Source organism: Ursus maritimus, unplaced genomic scaffold (genome assembly GCF_017311325.1).
Source record: "Ursus maritimus isolate PB19 unplaced genomic scaffold, ASM1731132v1 scaffold_34, whole genome shotgun sequence".
NCBI lineage: Eukaryota > Metazoa > Chordata > Mammalia > Carnivora > Ursidae > Ursus > Ursus maritimus.
The window spans coordinates 11,537,005-11,559,395 of NW_024426008.1; the positions used below are offsets into that span (position 1 = coordinate 11,537,005).

Consider the following 22,391-nt stretch of genomic DNA (forward strand, 5'->3'; position numbering starts at 1 on the left):
AATGGGCTTTGTGTGGAGTTTGCTTGAGTTTCTCTCTCCCTCTCCCTCTGCCGCTCCCCCTGCTTGTGCTCTCTGACAGAGAAAATCTTACCAAAAAAAAAAAAAAAAAAAAGCCTACAGTCCTCCTTCCCTCTCCAGCAGGTAGATATATCAGTTGTCAATTTGTGAATTCCAAATTCATCCTTCATTGCTTAATCTAAAAACTAGATTTGGGCCCTTTAACTATTTTTTTCTTTACCGGCTAGCATAATGCTAGACACTGGAGAGTTACTGCAGGGGGAGTTATGCTTCCCGGTTCTAATGGGCTCATTCCACAGACTCCTGCAGTACCAGGACTTTTCCGCCGCCCAGACACTACCAAGCGGCTCCTACAGAAGGCAGCTTGTCCAGCATGACAGACTTCAGCACCGGCCTGTTGAGGAGCACAGCAGCTAGCAGCAGCTAGCAAATTCTCCCAGCACCCTATGGCAATTTTGCAGTGAAACGCCTATGAGACAACTTCTCCAAGAGAAATGCTATAGTTCCGAAAGGCAAATTTCCAACAAGTTTAGTGGCACGGCACCACAGAGACCTTTCCTGGCAGTCAGCGAGCCCTGGTCATGTCCTTTCCAACAAGGTCTAGATCTCAGTGTTGAGACAGGCAGACCCTGTTCTTTGGGCACTCCATTTAGTCCTAGGGTAGGGGCAGTTCCTTCTATTATTCCTATATTCTTTAGAGTTCTCTCTACTTTTTATTAGCCAACCCCTTGTTACTTCAATCCTGTGACAGTAATTGTTTTTATTAAATTTCCCCTGCTCAAATTACTGTATAGTTTCTCTCTCACCAGACCCTCACTAATGGAGCAGGATATGAGAGTAGGGCAAAGGAGAAATCAGTCAAACCTAAAGTGATAGATAGGAGAATCATCAACACACACAAGACGCAATCTCATCTGTTCTTACTGTTTGCTTTGAGGAAAAAAATCTAGAAAATAAAATATCCATTTCCTGGCTTTGAATTGGTTTCAAGAATGAAAACGGTAAGTCACTTCAAGGGTGCCTGGGTGGCTCAGCTGGGTGAGCACCCATCCTGGTTTCAGCTCAGGTCATGATCTCAGGTGGTGAGATCAAGCCCGCTTTGAGCTCCATGCTCAGCAGCGGGGCTCCAAGCTCAGTGGGGAGTCTGCTCCAGATCCTCTCTCTCTCTCTCTCTCTCTCTCTCTCTACCTGTCTCTCCCGTGCCCATCCCTCCACCCCACCTCATGCACATCTGAGCCCTCTCTAAAAAATAAATCTTAAAAAAAAAAATATGAGCCACATCAGGAAATTAATAAAGTATAATCATGAAGGTGGAAGAATACAGAGAAGAATCACTGATGATATCAGACAACCAAATCCAATAAATACATTATCAATCCATCAATCGGTATTTATTGGTTGCCTATAGGGTAGAAAAAATAGTACTCCTTTCAATTTGCAATTTTAGTTACTCATTTCTAATTATAAAAGTACTACATGTTCATTTTGGAAAATTCAGAAACAGAAAAAAGTATGAAGAAGAAAAATTTTAAATATACATTTTTAAAGTAGTAAGATCACACTACAGACCACAGCAGCTACTAGCCTTATTAAGTTGTATTTGCCATGGAAAATGTCTGTAAAAGATCATAAATCATTACTGAATAATCCTTAGAGATTTACCATGTTTATTACATCCTCTCTTGTTGGACATTTTTCTTTCCTATAGTTTCAAAATATAGCAAAAAGCTCCCCAATAGTGAATGGCATAGAACAGATAACTGGTTTTTTTGGTGATATAAATACCTTAAATTATATGACAAAATTAAGATGAAGCATCACAGTGACATTATCAATATTCATTTAAAAATTATACGGATTACTTTAATTGCACTTATTTTATAAAACATACTTACCAAAATCATAACCTTTCGGAACAATATTTCCATCGACAATGCCCTTCTTCAAGCTGTCCTATTAAAAGACAAACTGCTTTTTATTTATATTCATGTCAATATATCTTTATCCTACAAAATCCTATTATATACAAAAAAATATTTTAAGGCAATTTAAAAAATAAATAACTCAAACTTCGAGGAGGACTTAGCTATGGAAAATATTAAAGTGCTTAGACAATATCCCATTAAACTACTACTATTAAAGAATGATCTAGGAACTACTTAGATATATAGTGTGTGTTTTTACATATTTGTGTACAAGCACATATATAAAATCTGACAAAATTCAACATTCACTTACAATAAAAAATCTTAAGAAAGCAGGTATAAGGGAAATACACCTTAACATAATAAAGGCCATATATGACAAACCCACAGCTAACATGCTCAACAGTTAAAAACTGAAAGCTCTTCCTCTAAGATCAAGACAAAGATGCCCACTCTTACCACTTTTATTCAGCATAGTATTAGAAGTCCTAGCCAGAGCAATTAAGAAAAGGCATCCAAATTGGAAAAGAAGTAAAACTGTCACTGTTTGTAGATGACATGACATTCTTTATAGAAAGCCCTAAAGACTCCACCAAAAACTGTGAGAACTGATGAATGAATTCAATCAAGTTGCAGGATACAAAATTAATATACAGAAATCTACTGCATTTCTATATACTAATTATGCAGTAGCAGAAAGAGAAATTAAGAAAACAATCCAATTTAAAATTACATCAAAAAAAATAAAATACCTAGGAGTAAATTTAACCAAGGAAGTCAGTCGGAGAAAGACAAACACCATATGACTACACTCATATGTGGAACTGGAGAAACAAAACAGATGAACATAGGGGAAGGGGTGAAAAAAAAAAAAGTGGAGGGAGGAAAACCATAGAAAACTGAGGGTTGCTACAGGGGAGGTGAGTATGGCTAATTAGGTGATGGGAATTAAGGAGGGCACTTGTGGTGAGCACCGGGTGTTACCTGTGAGTAATGAATCACTAAATCCTACTTCTGAAACTAATATTACACTCTATCTTAACCAACTAGAATTTAAATTAAAACTTTAAAAAAGAAAATTAACTAAAACTACTATAAAGAAATTCATTATTCACATTTTATAACTCTAGGTAATTAAAACAACAAAACAAAGTATTTTAATTAAAAAAAAATTTTAACCAAGGAGGTAAAGCTTTGTACACCAAAACTGTGAGACACTGAAGAGAGAAACTGAAGATGCAAAAAAATAAAAAAAAGGGACTACATTCCATGCTCTATATTGCAAGAAATAATCCTGTTAAAAAGTCCATACTACCCAAAGAAATCTACATTTTTAATAATTTTTTATTATGTTAGTCACCATACAGTACATCCCTAGTTTTTGATGTAAAGTTCCATGATTCATTACTTGCATATAACACCCAGTGCACCATGCAATACGTGCCCTCCTTACTACCCATCACCAGTCTATCCCGTTCCCCCACCCCCTCCCCTCTGAAGCCCTCAGTTTGTTTCCCAGAGTCCATAGTCTCTCAGGGTTCATTCCCCCTTCTGTTTACCCCCCCCCCTTCATTCTTCCCTTCCTTCCCCTACAGATCATCCTATTTCTTATGTTCCATAAATGAGTGAAACCATATAATTGTCTTTCTCTGCTTGACTTATTTCACTTAGCATTATCTCCTCCAGTCCCGTCCATGTTGCTGCAAATGTTGTGTAATCACTGTTTCTGATGGCTGAGTAATATTCCATTGTATATATGGACCACATCTTCTTAAGTCATCTGTTGAAGGGCATCTCAGCTCCTTCCACGATTTAGCTATTGTGGACAATGCTGCTATGAACATTGGGGTGCATAAGGCCCTTCTCTTCACTACATCTATATCTTTGGGGTAAATACCCAGTAGTGCAATTGCTGGGTCATAGGGCAGCTCCATTTTTAACCTCCACACTGTTTTCCAGAGTGGCTGTACCAACTTGCATTCCCACCAACAGTGTAAGAGGGATCCCCTTTCTCCACATCCTCTCCAACAATTGTTTCCTGCCTTGTCAATTTTTGCCATTCTAACTGGCATAAGGTGGTATCTCAGTGTGGTTTTGATTTGAATTTCCCTGATGGCTAATGATTTTGAACATTTTTTCATGTGTCTGTTAGCCATTTGTATGTCTTCATTAGAAAAGTGTCTGTTCATATCTTCTGCCCATTTTATGATTTGTTTCTTAATCTGAAGGTCATAATCTGAAGAAATCTACAATTCAATGTACTCTCTATCAAATATCCAATGGCATAATTCACAGAAATAGAACAACCCTAATGTATGTATGGAACCACAAAAGACCCTGAATAACCAAAGTAATCTTGAGAAAAAACACACCTGGAGCTATCACAATTCTTGATTTCAAATTATAATGCAAAGCTATAGTAATCAAAACAGTATGGCACTGGCATAAAAAGAGACACAGAGATCAATAGAATAAAGAGCCCTGAAATATACCCATGCATATATGGTCAATTAATTTACAACAAAGAAGCCAAAAATATATAATGAGGAAAGGAGAGTCTCTTCAATATCTGGTGTTTGGAAAACTGGACAGCCACATGCAACAGAATGAAACTGGATCACTATCATACATCATACAAATCAATTAACTCAAAACAGATTAAAAGACTTGAATGTAAGCCCTGAAACCATAAAATTCTGAAAAGAAAACATAGGCAGTAGGCTCCCTGAAATTGGTCTTGGTGATGGTATTTTGGATCGGACACCAAAAGTAAAGCCAACAAAAGAAAAAAATAAACAAGTGGAACTATGTCAAACAAAAAAAGTTTCTGCACAGCAAAGGAAACCATCAACATAATGAAAAGGTGAACTACTGAATACAATCCAATTTAAAAATGGCAGAGGAACTGAATAGACATTTTTTGAACAGATAGCCAACAGGTACATGAAAAGGTACTCAACACCACTAATCATCAGGGGAATCACATATCAAAAGCATGAGCTATCACCTATTAAAATGGTTATTATCCAAAAAAAACCAAAATAAATAACAAGCGTTGGCAAGGATGTGGAGAAAAGGAAATTCTTATGCACTGTAGTGGAAATGTAAATTGATGCAATCCCTACGGAAAAACAGTATGGAGGTCCTCAAAAAATTAAAAGAACTACCACACAATCCAGCAATTCTGCTTCTGAATATTTATTCAAAGAAAAGAAAAACATGAACTAGAAGAGATGCATGCACCTCCCTGTTCACTGCAGCATTAATAGCCAAGATATGGAAACCACCTAAATGTCCATTGATAAATGGATAAAGAAAATAAACTGTATACACACACACACACACACACTAGAATATTATTCAGCCATTAAAAAAAAGGAAATTTTGCCATTTGTAACAAGGATGAACCTTGATGGCCTTATGCTAAGTGAAATAAGTCAGACAAATACCATCCAACCAACTTAAACGTAGAATGCTTAAAAAAAAAAAAAAAAAGCCAAGCTCATGCTCACAGATACAGAGAACAGACCGGCAGCTGTAAGAGGTGGAGTGAGAGATATGCAAAATGTGTAAAGGGAATCAAAATGTTAAGAACTTCTAGTTCTACAGCAAGTCAGTCATGGAGATGTATGTAATGTACAGCATGGCAACCACGGTTAACAATACCGTACTGCATATTTCAACACTGCTGAGCGAGTAAATCTTAGAAGTGCTCATCAAAAGAAAAAAGTTCTGTAATTAACTATGTATGATAATGGATATTCGACTTACTGTGATCATTTCCCATTATGTACAAATACTGAACTGTTACAGTGCACACATAAAACTAATATATACTAATGTTGCATGTCAATTATACAAAAAAAAAGATCTATAAATGTTCGTGTACAGGCACATATATATTCACTAATTTCTGTAAATGTTAATGGATTTTTGCCTACGGGAAAAAAAGACACAGACTACGGTATGTTAATAAACAATAATAAAACCTTATGCAAAATATGACACCAACAAAGGTGTACATACACATTTCAAAAAGATTTACTTACCAATGATTCATCATAATCATTAAGGTAAAACAATTGAGACTTCACATTCCAATAGGCAAAAAGGTTATCCAACCGGATTAACTGAAAATAAATCAAGTTTATTATATGTTTCATTTTCTTCTTTAACATATGCTATTTTCAGAAGACTCAAATAATGGAGTCATATGATAGTTAACGCAAGTAAACACAATTCACATAAATACTTTATATATATTAACATTCACCTTTCTAAAAGTCATTTTTATTAAGTCTGGGGATTGACAAAATATTTTACCTTACGAAATAGTTTCTCAGTTTCATCATGTAAACATGGAATCCAGTTTTGATCAGTTGTCTAAAAAGAAAATTAAAAAACAGAGAAAGTGTTATTTACATGTGAAATGGCAGACTTATAAATTGTACCAACCATGCCCTTGACCAACTTCCCATAAAAGTGTTCTTGAAAACATTCAGTGAAAGAACATTCACTGACCACAAGAAAGCCTCTGCTTTCAAAGAGCTCACTGCTGACTGAAAAAGCAAACAAATAAACAAGCAATTACAGGTTAGTGCCACCCTAAAGGTTAAATACACAGTTCTCAGAATAAGGTAAGAGCCTCAGACTTACGGATATAATGGAAAAAGTGATGTCCAATATATGATATATGAATAGAAATTGTTGATTTTAAGGTCAGTAAGGAATATAATTCGGAGTAGGAAAATATACAAATATGCAAAATGTTCAGGGCACTAAAGAAGCCCAGTATGGCCAGAGAACATAAAGCAAAGCAAAGAAGTGAAACCAGATGTTACCTGGGGTCAGATTACAAAACGATTATAAACTATTTTAAAACGAAACTATTGACATTATTCCAATAGCAATGAGATGCCACTGAGGTGAATAAAGTGTTTAGATGATTATTCTACAAAGATGGTTTTCATTTTTTGGTAGAGAACTGAAGAGATGACAACAGTCAAGTTTTCAAACTTGAGCGTGCATCAAAATCACCTGGAGGGCTTTCCAAAACCTAGATTGCTGGGTCCCCACTTGAGTTTCTAACTGAGTATGTCTGGACTAGGACACCAGTTTCCAAAGTCTCCCAAAGGTGATGGTCAACACCACTGCTGTCACAGTTACCCATTACCTCCACAGCCACAGCCAATGGTTAATTCTCCATCCTTATTTTTCAAACTTACGTCAGCATTTGACAGTTTATCCCACCCGACTTCGTTCAATAACGTTTCATTTGGCTTTCCTTATTTATTTTGCTTGTAGTGGATCCATGTTTTAAGAAGAAATTATACACAAAAACCCAACGGATATAACAAATAAAAGCAGGTAATGAAATACTACACTGCAATTAAACTGAATTATGTGTAGCAACACAAGTGTCAAAAACACTGTCAAGAAAAATGAAAATGTAAAGAAAAATCACGTAAAATATTACTTAGGATGTTTATCTCTGGGAAAGGGTGAAGAGTAGACAACAAAACATATTTAAACTTTACTCCTAACAGTTTATTCTTTAAAAGTATTTATAACTTAAGTGACAAATTCCACAACTGTCCATTCTGGATGCAAGCTAGTGTTTCATAATCCTCTATTTGCTCATATACTTTAAAAATTCCTCAATTTGAAAAACTAGACAGGAAGAAAGTTTGCCATAATATTAATAATGGTAGTGAGGAGATGAGTGATTTTTTTTTATGCTTTTCAAGACTTACCAAAGTTTCTGAAATAAACATTCATTACTTTTACTTTCTACCTTTTTAAGAAATGTATTTTTAAGGAAAAAAAGTATCGAGTGTTCTAATTTGCAAATAGGTCCTCATATTTTAAACTAAATTTCATAATCAACCATTTTTTGAAATGCTGAACTACCTACTCCCAATTCCAATCCAGCCTATGCACTTTCTGTACTAATTCTATATCGACAACTACTTCTGATGCTGGCACACACAAACAATAATTAATAGTTAGATGAACTATACAACACAAATATGGTTAAATTTCTTTTCAAAGTACCTGCATGCTGAGATTTTGAAGGGAAATACCAAATGACAATGGGTTGTCTCGATTTGTGATCTGAAGAGAAAAGAGCAAATTTTACTCAGATTTTTAGTAGTTAAAATTCATTTTATCAAAAAAGTTCATTTTCTGGGAAATATTCTATTTCAAACATTCAAAAACATTTTACTACTTTCTACAACAAATTATACTCCTGTATTTTTCCAAATCTAATTAAAATATCAAGTATCGATGTATTATTGTACAGTAAATCTGCATGTCTTCCAGTTTATCAAAAAAGCTTATTGATAAATTGACTTCACAATAGTACTTTGAGAAGTCAATAATTATTCGTTTCAGAGAGAATACAGGATCTATTTGAGATAATCTAAATCTAGCTCTACTGATTCCTACACCAGTATAATTTCCACAAGGTAAATATAAAGCATTTTAAAATACATAACTGCTAAATTCATAATGCCCAACTATCAAAGATGATTGTAATATAAAAAGGCATTTTCCTCCATTATCTGATTTTTGAACATTTCAGGAAAGTGCAATCAAGGCAATAAACACTGCAAATAAAAACTATAATTACAGAAAAGAAATATCAAGTCATTTTTGGCTCTGTGTCCCTCCACTTCTCAGCATCCAATAGGCTGACCACTAAAGCAAACATAAAAATAAGTTTCACCTATTAAAATACTTACATCATCCTCATAACGAATATGGATGTTGGAAATTTTCACTTGAAGATTTTTTATGATCTGAGTAATTAATTTTTCTGTAAAAGTGTCCTGTTTCTCCACCCGATGTTTGTCTACAAGAGTAAACATTTTTTTAACTTGAATGAAAAATACACTGTAAAGTATTCACATTTCAAGGTAACATAAACATCACCATGTTAAAGAAAAAAATCTGTATTTGTAAACAGAACACTAAGAGTCTGCTTTCCCAAAGTCTTCCATACCAATAGACTTTTCAAAGGCAACCAGATATAAAGTTTTGAAAACCTATTTTTCTAATAAAACTAACGCCAACCACGTAAAACTTACTGCCATTAAATTTTACAACTTCTGTTAACTATACCTGAGTACATAAAGATTTGGAAAACAATGAAGATTATTAGATAAAAATTATAATGGGCTTAAATTAGAAAAGCCAGAAATAGCAGGAAATAGGAATCTCCCTTAAAATTAGTGATACTATCACAAGTTGTACGCTGTTTGATATATAAAATAGTTGAATATGCTTCTCTTCCTGATGAATCCAACATGAAGACCTAAGATTCTTTCCCTTTCTCAAGGGAATGAAATTCATCATTTGTTTCATTTTCTAAAAAAGGTATTAACTGTTTCCAGTTTCAAAACTTTCCAGGGGAACAAAAGAATAAAGGATTGAGGTTCCTAATTTCTTTTTTAACATGCCTTTGAGGGGCGCCTAGATGGCTCAGTTGGTTGAGTTTCCAACTCTTGATTTCGGCTCAGGTCATAACCTTGGGGTCCTGGGATCAAGCCCTGCATTGGGTTCTGTGCTCAGAGGAGAGTCGGCCCAAGGATTCTCTCTCTCCTCTCCCTCTGCCCCTCCCCCTGCTAAGATAATAAATCTTTGAAAAAAATATGCCTTTGATAACACAAGTTACCATCCCCTTCCCCCATTTGAAAATGCCAATGAAAACTATCTCATTTCCTATTTCTAGTCCTGTTCCACCTGTACATACATATTATCTGTCTTTTCTTCTAATTATGTACTACTTCCTAATTCAACTGGCCCAGGAGGACAAGCCGATGAAGATATGTTTACATCAAATCCAAGATTCAGTTAACAGATCAGTAATTACACTTAACTACAAAAGAACTTTAGAATTAATAAGTAAACAAAATATAAGCTCTTTGAAGACCGAGCATTTTAACCTTTGATTACCACCACATCCTAATAAAATCGTTTGCTCTATGAATCTATTCGTTCAATTCAATGCAAAATCTTCATTTCCCTATCCAGTAGCTTCCTTCCGAATTCCTTATCCCGCTCAGATTCCATAACCTAGTATTTCACCAACACTTTAAACTCTTTTGTTCCTGAATAAACCCAACTATCTACTTTTCATATAAACATGTTTACACCTGGCCAGTTGAGGACGGGAGGAGACAAATCACAACAGGATAGATGGTAAAGTCTATAAATTAGGTATCACCAACTTCACCCCAATAGCAAACTTACATTACTCCACTCCACTTGTTCACACACTCCAGAACAATTATGTCAAAATTCTGATTCTCCTCAAAGGTCTAATGACCCTTCCACTGCTCTCTTTACTCTGAGAGGACTCGCCTTCAACTTAGGAAGAAACAGAAGTTCCTTCTCTATAATCATCACTCAAGGACCCATGATATGCATGACATGAATAAAATTATTTCTTTATCCTCACTTTACCTGATACCTCATTGGGATCTAATGCATTCTTTGCTTCCTAAAACACTCTTTTCCTATGAAATTATAATCCCTCAATTTCTACTTATCTCATTACTCTTTCTTGATTTTCTATGTTCCTCCTCTAATACAATCATTAAATGCTGGATTTCCTTAAGGCTCAGTCTCAGGATTGTTACTATTCTCCTATACCACTGCTTCAGGGAATCTCATCCACACTTTATAGCTTAAACTATGTTCCTAATGCTGGTAACTCACAATTGAATATTAAAGTATAAAGTGAGATATAGTCACAGAGAAATTGATACATTCAACAAACTACAAATAGATAAGTATGGCTAGAACAAAGAATAGAAGAAAAAGAAGTGGGGCCAGTAACGAGGCTAAAGAGGTAGACAGGATTCAAGTCCTATGAACTTTTATGAATCATGCCGAACAGTTTAAACTTCTACCTGATAATAATAAGCTACCACTAATAAATTTGAAGCATAATTAAATATTTCTATTTTAGACCTACATAAAAATAGGAGGGACTTCTGATTAAACATAGTGGGTTGTTAACCATTTCTTCACTTCTCAGTAAAACCCCACCAATGCAAAAGTTAAGAAGAAAAGTAAATAAATCCCCAAGGCCAATAATAAAGATGAGTCGAAAACCAGAACCCTGCAAAGATTCAGAAACTAGAGTCCTCATGGGGTGCCTGGGTGGCTCAGTCTGTTAAATGTCTGCCTTCAGCTCAGGTCATGATAGCAGGGTACTGGGATCAAGCCCCACGTCATACTCTCTGCTCTACAGGAAGTCTGCTTCTCCCTCTCCCTCTGCTTGTGCTCTCTCGCTTGCTCTCCCTCTCTTTCAAAAAAAATAAAATCTTAAAAAAAAAAAAAAAAAAGAAGAAACTAGAGTCCTCAGAAAACATAAATGGCAGGAAGAGGATGATAATACAAGTATTAGCTTAAGTCTGTGTAATTAGTAGTTAAGACTTCCAGGTATCTTCCTGCCCCTAGTCCACATAGCCAAGCAATTACCCCTTTTCATTTCTAGTGCGAAGCATGAATTTATTGTGAAGAAAATAAACGTGACTATAGACTCTGAAACCATGTACTTAAAGATACAGGGAGATCCATCATATCGAAACCACATTAAGAAAAACTTCTATATAATAAATAATCACACCCACATTCACCCTACTATTGCCAAGTAAATAAATAAAGGTGTGCCACAAAACACATGTAATCAGAGTATATATACTATTTGGCTCAGTATTAAGCACTTAGACGTAGCCATGATAATATAAACAATGAATACTGATTTAACCAAGCATGCAATTATACTGGAAAGACAGAAAAATGGGTCGACCTTATAGTCCATAAATCAAGCAGTAGAGGTGTAATCACCTTAGGCAGCAATACAGAGATAAACACAAAAAACACCTTAAAACTTGAAAGCAGGTCTGCACGGAGTAGGCTTAGGGGCTAAGCCAGAAGACAGAATTTTTTGTTTTAATTATGGGTACTATATTACTTATTAACTTTAAAGCTATATATATTATTTTGATTAAGGTGAAAATAACTTTTAAAAGGCAAAAGCCTAGGAGACTTAGCAAAGGAAGGACTGGAAAAGAAGATTCTGGGGAAAATGGCAGAATAGAAAACAACAAGAATCTGTGTTCTTAGTTAGATAACAACTGAATAGGCAAATTGCCTAATGTAAATATTCTGGAACTCTAGAGTCTCTTTGAGGACTTGCAACTTGCAGAAGAAGGCTTGAAAGTAAACTAAACTTCATTTACATCAATATTAGGTCTTAGCACAGTAGCAGCTCTCCATCCCCTATCCTCAGGCCCATGGCAGTGAACTGTGCACTTACTCCTGGAGCAGCTTGCACTCAACTTGCCGGAGCCAAGGTGGGAAAAAAAAGGACCCATCCTTCAAATATTTGGAGATCTGAGCTCTCAAGGCTGATTGCTCCTCCAGATCAAAAAGAGAAGGGTGATCCACAGATGCTGCACCTTTCTCCACTGTTGCAAGCCCCTTCCTCTCCAGTTGATGAGACATCCAGGGCATTTAAAGGACTCACAGTCTTTTTTATTTTTGCCCCCCTTCATTATTCTCTTCTCCTCTTTTGTAAGCAAAAGATTAAAGACTAGGACATTCAAATGCAACTTCATACACAGGGAAAATAAGAATGTGACCACACATGTTCAGGGAAAGGAATAGGCTCAGGCTTAGAAAAGACCTGAGAATACCTTACATTTACACCTCAGGCTGATCCTTGGACTAGGGAATCCTATGATAACAAAAAATAACAAAAACATAAAAAAAAAAAAAACACAGAAAACCACAAGAATAGGGGTGAATTTCATTTCCACAGGTACCACATTATATCCAAATACCCAGATTTCAGTGAGAAATCGCAAGGCATACAAAGAAACAGGAAGGTATGGCCCATTCAAAGGACAAAAAAGTAAGTTAACAAAACTATTCCTGAAAAAGATCTGATGACAGATCTACTAGACAGACTTTTTTTTTTTAAGATTTTATTTATTTATTTGAGAGAGCTAGAGAGCTAGTGAGAGAGCACAAGTGGGGTGAGGAGCAAAGGGAGAAAGAGGCTCTCCACTGAGCAGGGAGCCTGATGCGGGGCTCAATCCCAGGACTCCGGGATCATAACCTGTGAAGGCAGACACTTAACTGACCGAGCCACCCAGGCGCCCCTCTACTAGACAGATTTTAAAACAAGTATCACATAGATGCTCAAGAACTGAAGGAAGGTGTGGAGAACATCAAGAAAATAATATATGAATAAAATGGAAATACACATTTCCTAGAGTAAGCCGCCGAGGGGTTTGGAAGTGAGGAGGGGTAGAATGGGTGGGTTATTATTTAATGGGTATAAAGTTTCAATTTTACAAGAAAAAAAGAGCTATAAAGATGGATGGTAGTAATGGTTGCACAACACTACAAATGTACTCAATCCCACTGAACTGTACACTTAAAAATCGTTAAGGTGGGGGGTGCCTGGGTGGCTCAGTCGGTTAAGCATCTGCCTTCGGCTCAGGTCACGATCTCAGGGTCCTGGGATGGAGACCCGCATCAGGCTCCTTGCTCAGCAGGGAGTCTGCTTCTCCCTCTCCCTCTGCCCCTCACCCAGCTCATGCTCGCTCTCTCTCTCTCAAATAAATAAAATTTTTTAAAATGGTTAAGATTGTAAACTTTGTTATATGTATGCCACAAAAAAAATATAAAAGAAAAAGATGATTTGGGTATAGTGGTGAACAACTACACAGGATATGAAAGAACTGAGAGAAGTAAAAACAATTATAAGAAGTGTTGCCAGAAATTGTGTTAAATCTCCTTTAATGTTTTTACCTCTTTGTCAAAACGGAAATATTTATTATTGGATTTCATTTTTTTATTAAAAAATAAATGCATGGCAAGGTTGGTGATATAAATATACAAATATTTTTAAGATGATTAGCTATTTATTAGACGAAGGACAGATGAACAGAAGATAAGCAGATAACTAGGTTAGGAAGATCATTTTGTGTTTGATAAGACAGGCTGCAGTATATTTACATACTAAGGAGAAAGCTTCACTAGCGAGAACCGAGTACAAAAAGTACCTGGTGATAGTGACCACTACACAAGGGGAAAGGAAATAGATTTCTACAGGACAGCTCTTCCACTGAGAAAAGTAAAGGGTTGAAGTAATGGACTATTTGGTCTAGGCTGAATAGGAAAGAATACGAACCCACAGAGTAAACAAACAGATTTGGAAAAACATAAAGATAGCAAGGGACTAAGTACACCCAAAAGATTAAGAATTGATATAATGGGATTTTTTTTAAAGCTAGAAAACAAAATATAATTGATGAAATTAATTATTATAGTTAAAAACCCTACCCTTATAAGCTACGTATATTACTTGTCATAAGGTAAGTTTCTATAAAATTTCTGTAAACATGATAAAATACACAAACCACATTAAAATTTCCCATAATAAGATTCCCCGTAATAAGATTCCCTCATACTTGTTAAATAATGTCATTGTTTCCAGAGAAAAATAATACTCAAATGTGATATTTAGGTCTTTTCTCCTTTTCTTATTACCATTCTTATTTACTGTTTCCTTTACCTTGATCAGCTACTTTTTGTTTTGCTTCTTCTATTCGTTTAAGTTCATGTTGCTTTGCTTCCAAGAGTTGTTTTTCTTCTTTTAAAGGATCATATTTTATTTCTACAGAAAGCATTATAAAGAATATTTAATTACCTTAAGTATAATCATTCTAAAATATATCCTTGAAAATAATCACTAATTCAAAGTCTGCAAAAATTTAGAGTAAAAATCAATCTGAATTTCCAAATGCTAATTTAAATATAAAAGTTACCTCAAAAATTCATCAAAAGTATTTTGAATATAATTATCAAGTATAAAGATTTTTCCACCCACAAATAAAAGTACTTTAAGTTATAATGTTTAAAATTGACTTACTAGACGAAGGCACTATGAGTAAATAAATGTCTCCCAGGACAGCTTCAACTGGTTGAGTATACAGGTTTTTCCATGGAATTGTAAGATTAAGATTACCTACATGAATTTTTAGAAAAAGGACAAAAAATATTATTCATTCAACCGCATTTACTGCCAGCCTATTTTCTGTCAGACATTAGAAGAAATAAAGTGACAAGCTGAGTCACTTTACAGAAAGCTATTTTACAACCACAAACAATAAGCCTTTGTTGTGATGATTTGAAATTATGTCTATTAGTACTGTCGGAAAATCTACTAAATGATAGTCTAAAAATTTACAAGTTTCTACTTATGGCGATCTGTACCACAAACATTAGTATTCTTCCACAATTAACCAACTACCCTTGATATTATAACTTTGATTTTCCTAATTCTTACTCTAAATCACTGTATTTATATTACATTTTCAAAAGGTAAACTATAAAATTGAAGGGTGTATTTTTCATATAGAGACTATATATATACATAATATTTATGTATGATTACGATTATAAGTGTATGTATGCACAGATTTCTATGGTAACAAAGACATGGACAAAATTAGAAAATCACTCAAACTAATGAAAATGTTTTACTACAATCTATTAGCAAAGTATTTTTTAAAGCATTAGATTTCTTGAATTAAAATATATCATGTAAGGTATTCATTATACTGATTCTAGTCTTGTGAATTTAGAAAATTTCCATAATAGAGGTGGGGGGGGATTAAAAAAAGAAAATTTCCATAATAGTTTTAAAATATTTTAAAATTTTTTAAAAAGCATGAGTCAATTGATTTAGAAATAGTTACCATAATTGGCAAGGGAATGATTAACACCACAACGGCTGCATTAACTGATTAGTAATTGGGGAAGGGAAAAAAAATCTACACAGATTTATCTCATTACATAACACCAAAATTCCATATTTAAAAAAATCCAAATTGAGAAAAAGATTTCATCTTACAATATCAATCCAGAGAAAAAGAACCAAACTATCTGATTTCTAAAAGACAGATGACTTTCTAAGTTTTAAAATCACAGAAGATATGACCATTTCAAATTTGAGTACAGTACAAAATATAAGCAGAATGAGCACATTAATTGTGACAAATCTGATACAATTTATAAATGTATCAGACTGCTTATACACATACACATAAAGAATCCAAAAAAGTAAACAAAAAAACAGAGAACAGTGACAAAATAGCATTAAACAATCAAAGAAACACATGTAAAGTTAATAATATATCATTTTCACCAGTAAATCTTGAAACAAAAAAAAATTTTCCTTTCAATATAAAGTACAGACTTTTAGAAAATTTGGAAAATACACAAAAATATAAACAAAGGTAATTCCAAAATATAACTACTTCTAAAATACGTATATATTTATACTTGCCATATATGTACTTTTGCATGCTACATGAAGGAACTTTGAAAGATCAATAACATTACCAACACCCAGTAACAGCAAGGGAAGGGGTGCCTGGGTGGCTCAGTCAGTTGAGCGTCTGACCCTTGGTTTTGGCTCAGATGATGATCTCAAGGTCATAGGATCAAGCCCCACTGTGGGCTCTGCACTCAGCAGGGAGTCGGCTTGAAGATTCTCTCTCTCCCTCTCCTTCTGCTCCTCCCCAACTTGTTCTCTCTCCTCTCTTAATAAATAAAGTCTTAAAAGAAAAAAAAATAGCAAGGGGAAAATATGTTCCTATAAAACTAGCTGTAACGCTATACTGCTCATTTGGAAATGTATACTACTTTCACTCAACAAATTGTGTGACAGGTATTGTACTAAGCGGTGAGAATAAAAATTAAACCAACTTAAGAAACTTACTCTCTAGAAGAAAAAAAATAAATAATGATATAAAAGAATGACAGGTGCTAGGACAGAGGTATGCAAACAACCTCAGAAACTAAGTTTCTGATTCGTCCCTAGCCACACTGCCTGGCTGATGCAGAATTGACTCCTTAGACCATATACCCATGATCAATCAAAATACAGCAGTAACTAGTCAGAAACCTAAGAAACCAAGAGAGTTATGCTATTAAACACATTGGCTCTCAATGAACTCATTTTTAACACCTAACAAGATGTATAATTTTATAGTTTTTTTAAACAAGGGATATATGGACCACATGGTATTTTTAAGTTACACAACTAAGTTCTACCCAGATGAGAACACATGATTTTCAATTACTGCTCAGAAACATTAAAAATATCACATTAAAAAGAGACTAGCATATAATTCTTACTCTACATCCAGCAAGGAGGACATTCAAATAATAAGCACAGCTTACCTATATGGCCAACTTTAACTTTAAATGGTACATCCAGCTGACTCTACAAAAATATCATATATAAAATATTAGTACCTATACAGGCCAACAAAACAGAGGACTATTTTTTTCTTCCCAAAAATTATTTAAAGGGTGAACTCAATGCCTTGTCTTTACCCTCAACACCTATTTAAATTTTAGATACATAACTGTAATATTCTCAAATCCACAAAATTCAGGGAGGCTGATCATTTTTAAATGAATAGGGGGAAAGTTCTACAGTAATACAGACCACCTAAGTTACCCATACCAAAATCATACTGCTTTTACATTGTACGGGGGGAGGGGAGAGGAATTTCACTATCAGTTTGTCCTCACAGGGAGGTTAAAACTCCATTTTGCAGGGGCGCCTGGGTGGCTCAGTCGTTAAGCGTCTGCCTTCGGCTCAGGGCGTGATCCCAGTGTTCTGGGATCGAGCCCCACATCAGGCTCCTATGCTAGGAGCCTGCTTCTTCCTCTCCCACTCCCCCTGCTTGTGTTCCCTCTCTCGCTGGCTGTCTCTCTGTCAAATAAATAAAATCTTTAAAAAAAAAAAATCCTTCCTTAAAAAAAAAAAAAAAAAAAACTCCATTTTGCAAAAAGTATCCTCAAAAAAATTTCTCCCCATCCAACAGGGAAAAGGACAACTTTTTCAGTAAGAGGTGCTGAGAAAACTCAATATCCACACACAAAAGAATGAAGTTAGACCCCTCCCCTATAACCATATATAAAAATTAACTTGAAATGGACATAAGACCTAAACATAAGAACTAAAACTATAAAACCCTTAGAAGAAAATATATGGTAAAATCTTGACATCAGATCTGGGAATGATTTCTTGGATATCATACCAAAGACATAATCAACAAAAGAAAAACATAGATGAAATTTCACCAAGATTAAAAACATTAGTACATCAAAGGATACAGTCGACAGAGGCATAAGGCAACATAAAGAATGGGGGTAAGTTTTGCAAATCATAATCTGATAAGGGAAAATATTAAGAATATTTAAAGAATTACAATTTGAACAAAGACGTGATTTAAAAAATTGGCAATTTTCACTAGACATGTCCAAAGAACATATACAAATGACCAATAAGCACATGATACAATGCTCAATCTCACTAGTTATGAGGGAAATGCTAAGAAAAAAACAAAATGAGACACCACTTTATATCTATTAAGATGGGTATTATCAAAAAACAAAAAATAGTACCTGGCTGGGTCAGTCAGTAGAGCATGTGACTCTTGATCTTGGGGTCATGAATTTGAGCCCAACATTGGGAAGACTATACTTAAATTTTTTTTAAAAAGAACATTAAAAAATAAATGTTAGCAAAGATGTGGAGAAACTGGAAACTACATGTGTTTGTGATGGGAATATAAAATGGTTCAGCCACCATGGAAAACAGAGTGGCAGTTCTTGAAAAGGCTAAACATAAAATTACCATAAAATCCAGCAATTCCACTAATAGGCATTTATCCATGGGGACTGAAAATGGTAACTGAACAGACATGTGTATTGCCAATGTTACAGCAATATTATTCACAAGAGCCAAAAGGCAGAAACAACTCGAGTGTACATCAGTATATGAATGGATAAATAAAACACTGCATATGGATACAGAGGAATATTATGCAGCCATAAAAAGAATACTGTTCTGATACAAACAACATAGACAAACCTTAAAGAAATTATGCTAAGTGAAATATGTTGAACAGAGTATGACAAACATAGCATGGTTCCACTTATATGAGCTACATGGAACAGGCAAATTCAGAGAGTCAGAAAGTAGATTAGAGGTTAACAGGGTCTACATGGAACAGGAATGGGCACTTATTTATTAATGGTTATAGGGTTCCCTCTGACCTAAGGGAAAAGTTACAGAAAAAGATATTGGTTGATAGTCATACAAATTCATACATGTAATTACTATCACTGAATTCTTGGGTAAGAAAAGGCTACCACAGCATTAAAAAAAAAAAAAAAATTCTTGGAAAGATCAATTAACCATTTAAAATAAAATCACAGAAAAGAATTAGGAATATTTTTAAATGGGGATAATTACACTGTCAAATTGTGCTTTTTAAGGAAATGAAAAGTCCACTTTGTAAAATCCACATTTTGCAAAAATTGTTTTCATAAAGTTTTCTCAAAGCTTGAATAATTTAAGATGACAAAGTAAATCAAGAAGTCTACATAGTTATAAATGCACTGACATTACACATTTTTTTACTCAAAACCTACGAGAGGGGTGCCTGGGGGCTCAGTCAAGTGTCTGACTCTTAATTTCAGCTCAGGTTATGATCTCAGGGTCAAGGGACTGAGCCATGCATCAGGCTACACACTCAGCACGGAACCTGCTGGAGATTCTCTCTCCCTCTTCCTCTATCCCTCCACACCTTACACGCTCTAAAATAAACAGAACCTAAGAGGCAAAACAAAAAAACAAAAACCTACCAGAGCATTTTCTTTAATTTCAAGATTCTTCAAGGCCACAGCTCCTAAAAAAGATTTAAAAAATAAAATTAAAATACTAAAATATTTTTCATTTTACAAAGGCATACTTCATCCTTTAAATATTATAAATGAAAGAAAAATTATAATGTGCATAATGGAAAACAAAATAATCTATAATCTTATTAGCTCACCCTCATTCTTCAACTTAGTCTAAGATTGTATGTCTGACCAAAACATCATTTAGTGTATATTTTCACCTCAATGGTTATAGCCCACTGTAATGTAAACAAACATTTTAGTCAGACTTATAAAAATAACAGGACTCTAGTAAAGATGCATAAAATATGAATATACAAAAAAAATGAACTGCATTTAAATATACTTGCAATGAACAAGTGGAAATTTGTAAGATCCAATATCAGTGAGCTTCAAGATACATATATATAAATTTCCCAAACTGAAATGCAAGGAGAAAAATAAAACAAAAAATAACAATGTCCAAGAATTGTAGGACAACTGTAAAAGCTGTAACATATGTATAAAAGGAATACCAAAAGGAAAAACAGAGAAGAAAAATAAATATTTGAAGTAGTATTGGCTGAGAAATTTCCAAAATTAATGATAAAAACACCAAGCCACAGCTCCAGAAAACTCAAAGAACACAAGGCAGGGAAATAACAAAAAATCTACAACTAAGTATATCATAACCAAACTACAGAAGATCAAAAACAACAACAACAACAACAACAAATTTGAATATGATCCAGAAATACCTCTTCTGGGTATAGAAAAAAAAACAAAAAAACCAACACAGGATGTTGAAAAGATTATCTGCACTCCAATGTTTATTGCAGCATTATTCACAATAGCCAAGATATGGAAACAACCTAACTGTCCCTCAACAGATGAAGAGATAAAGATATGATACTGATATAAATGCACACAATGGAAATTATTCAGCCATGAGAAAGAATGAAATCCTGCCATTTGTGACAACACGGATGAACTTCGAGGGCATTATGCTTAGACACAGAAAGAAAATTACTATATAATATCATTTATATGTAAAATCTAAACAGCTTGAACTCTTAGAAACAGGGAGTAGAATCCTGGTTACCAGGGGCTAGGATGTGGGGGAACTGGGGAAATTATGTTAGAAGATACAAAAATGCAACTAGGAGATGATTAAGTTCTGGAGATCAAATGCACACCACAGTGCATTATAATCAACAATACTGTACCATATATTTCAAAGTTGCAAAGACACTATAGATCCTTAATGTTCGCACCACAAAAAAGAAATGATGATTACATGACATGACAGAGGTGCTAGTGAAGCTACCATTGTAATCATCCTGCAATATACAACTGTAGCAAATCAATATGTTGTGCACATTAAACTTACAAAATGTTATATGGAAATTAGGCCAACAACAGCAAACCTTGAAAAAAGGGTAAGAAAAACACACATATTCCCCAACAGAGGTAGAAGGAATAACTCAATTGAAAAATCCAAAGCAGACTCCAACAGACAAAAGAATGAACTAGCAAACTTGAAAACAGGTCATCTGAAAATGCGGAGTGATGGGGAAAAAAAAAAAAAAAAGAATAGTGAACAGAGGCAAACAGACTTATGAGACATCTTCAAATGGATCAATATGCACTATGAGAGTCCCAAAAGGAAGAAAGATAGAGGCAGAGAGCTTAGTTGAAGAAGTAACATCCAAAAATTTCCCAAATTTGAGGAAAGATACATGTATATAGAAATCCAAGAATCTAAACCAACAAACATGATCATCAACAACAGTGAATATTAAAAGCAAAAGTGATTTGAGATCTACACAGGACCTTCAAAAAGATTATCAGATTTCTCAGCAGAAACCTTACAGAGAATGATATATTTAGAGTGGTGAAAGAAAAAAAAAAAAAGTCAACTAAGAACATTATATACAACAAAGTATTATGTCTACTTCAAAAATTAGGAATATTTTAAGATACTCTCAGATAAACAAAAGCTGAGAGTTCATTAACAGTAAATCTGTCTTATAAGAAATCTTAAAGAGAGTCCTTCCAGTTGAAAAGAAAGGATGCTGGGCATGGGGCACCTAGGTGGCTCAGTCAGTTGAGTGTCCGACTCTTGGTTTTGGCTCAGGGCCTGATCTCATGGGTCATGGGATGAGCCCAACACTGGGCTCCGTGCTCAGCGGGGAATCTGCTTGAAGATTCTCTCCCTCTCAAATAAATAATCTTAAAAAAAAAAAGATGCTAGGCAGTAACTTGAAGCTATATGAAAATATAAAGTTCTCCAGTAAAGACTAGTGCATGGACAATATGAAAACATTATTATAATTTTACTTTAACTCAATTTTTGATTCTCTGTTTTTAAAATTTAAATTTAATTTTTTCATTTAAAAAACAAAAGAACTTAAGAATTATAAGTCTACATTAATAGGTACATAATGTGCAAAAATGTCATCTATTACATCAATAACAAAGTTGGGGAGGCAAGCTGTAAAAAGTAAAGTTACTGTATGGGATTAAAGTTGACATCAGTTTAAGATATATTCTTATACATTAAGGTATTATACGTAATTCCTGTTGAACCACAAAAAAAAAAAATACCTACAGAATATACAAAAAGAAAGTAAGGAAATCAAAATGGATCACTAAAAAAAAAAAACTGAACACAAG

General features: G+C 34.5%; 1 protein-coding gene across 2 annotated transcripts in view; it reads right to left on the reverse strand.

Moving 5' to 3' along the window:
- VPS13A (vacuolar protein sorting 13 homolog A) overlaps positions 1-22,391 on the reverse strand; it is a 225,628-nt gene that overhangs the window by 186,587 nt on the left and 16,650 nt on the right. For both annotated transcript variants that reach the window (XM_040620229.1, XM_040620230.1), the window contains exons 2-10: positions 19,701-19,744; positions 17,220-17,262; positions 14,902-14,997; positions 14,545-14,646; positions 8,690-8,799; positions 7,998-8,057; positions 6,267-6,326; positions 5,993-6,073; positions 1,914-1,971 (exon numbers count right to left, since the gene is read on the reverse strand). In XM_040620229.1, the coding sequence (XP_040476163.1) occupies positions 1,914-1,971; positions 5,993-6,073; positions 6,267-6,326; positions 7,998-8,057; positions 8,690-8,799; positions 14,545-14,646; positions 14,902-14,997; positions 17,220-17,262; positions 19,701-19,744 (654 nt within the window). The remainder of the gene's footprint in view (positions 1-1,913; positions 1,972-5,992; positions 6,074-6,266; positions 6,327-7,997; positions 8,058-8,689; positions 8,800-14,544; positions 14,647-14,901; positions 14,998-17,219; positions 17,263-19,700; positions 19,745-22,391) is intronic.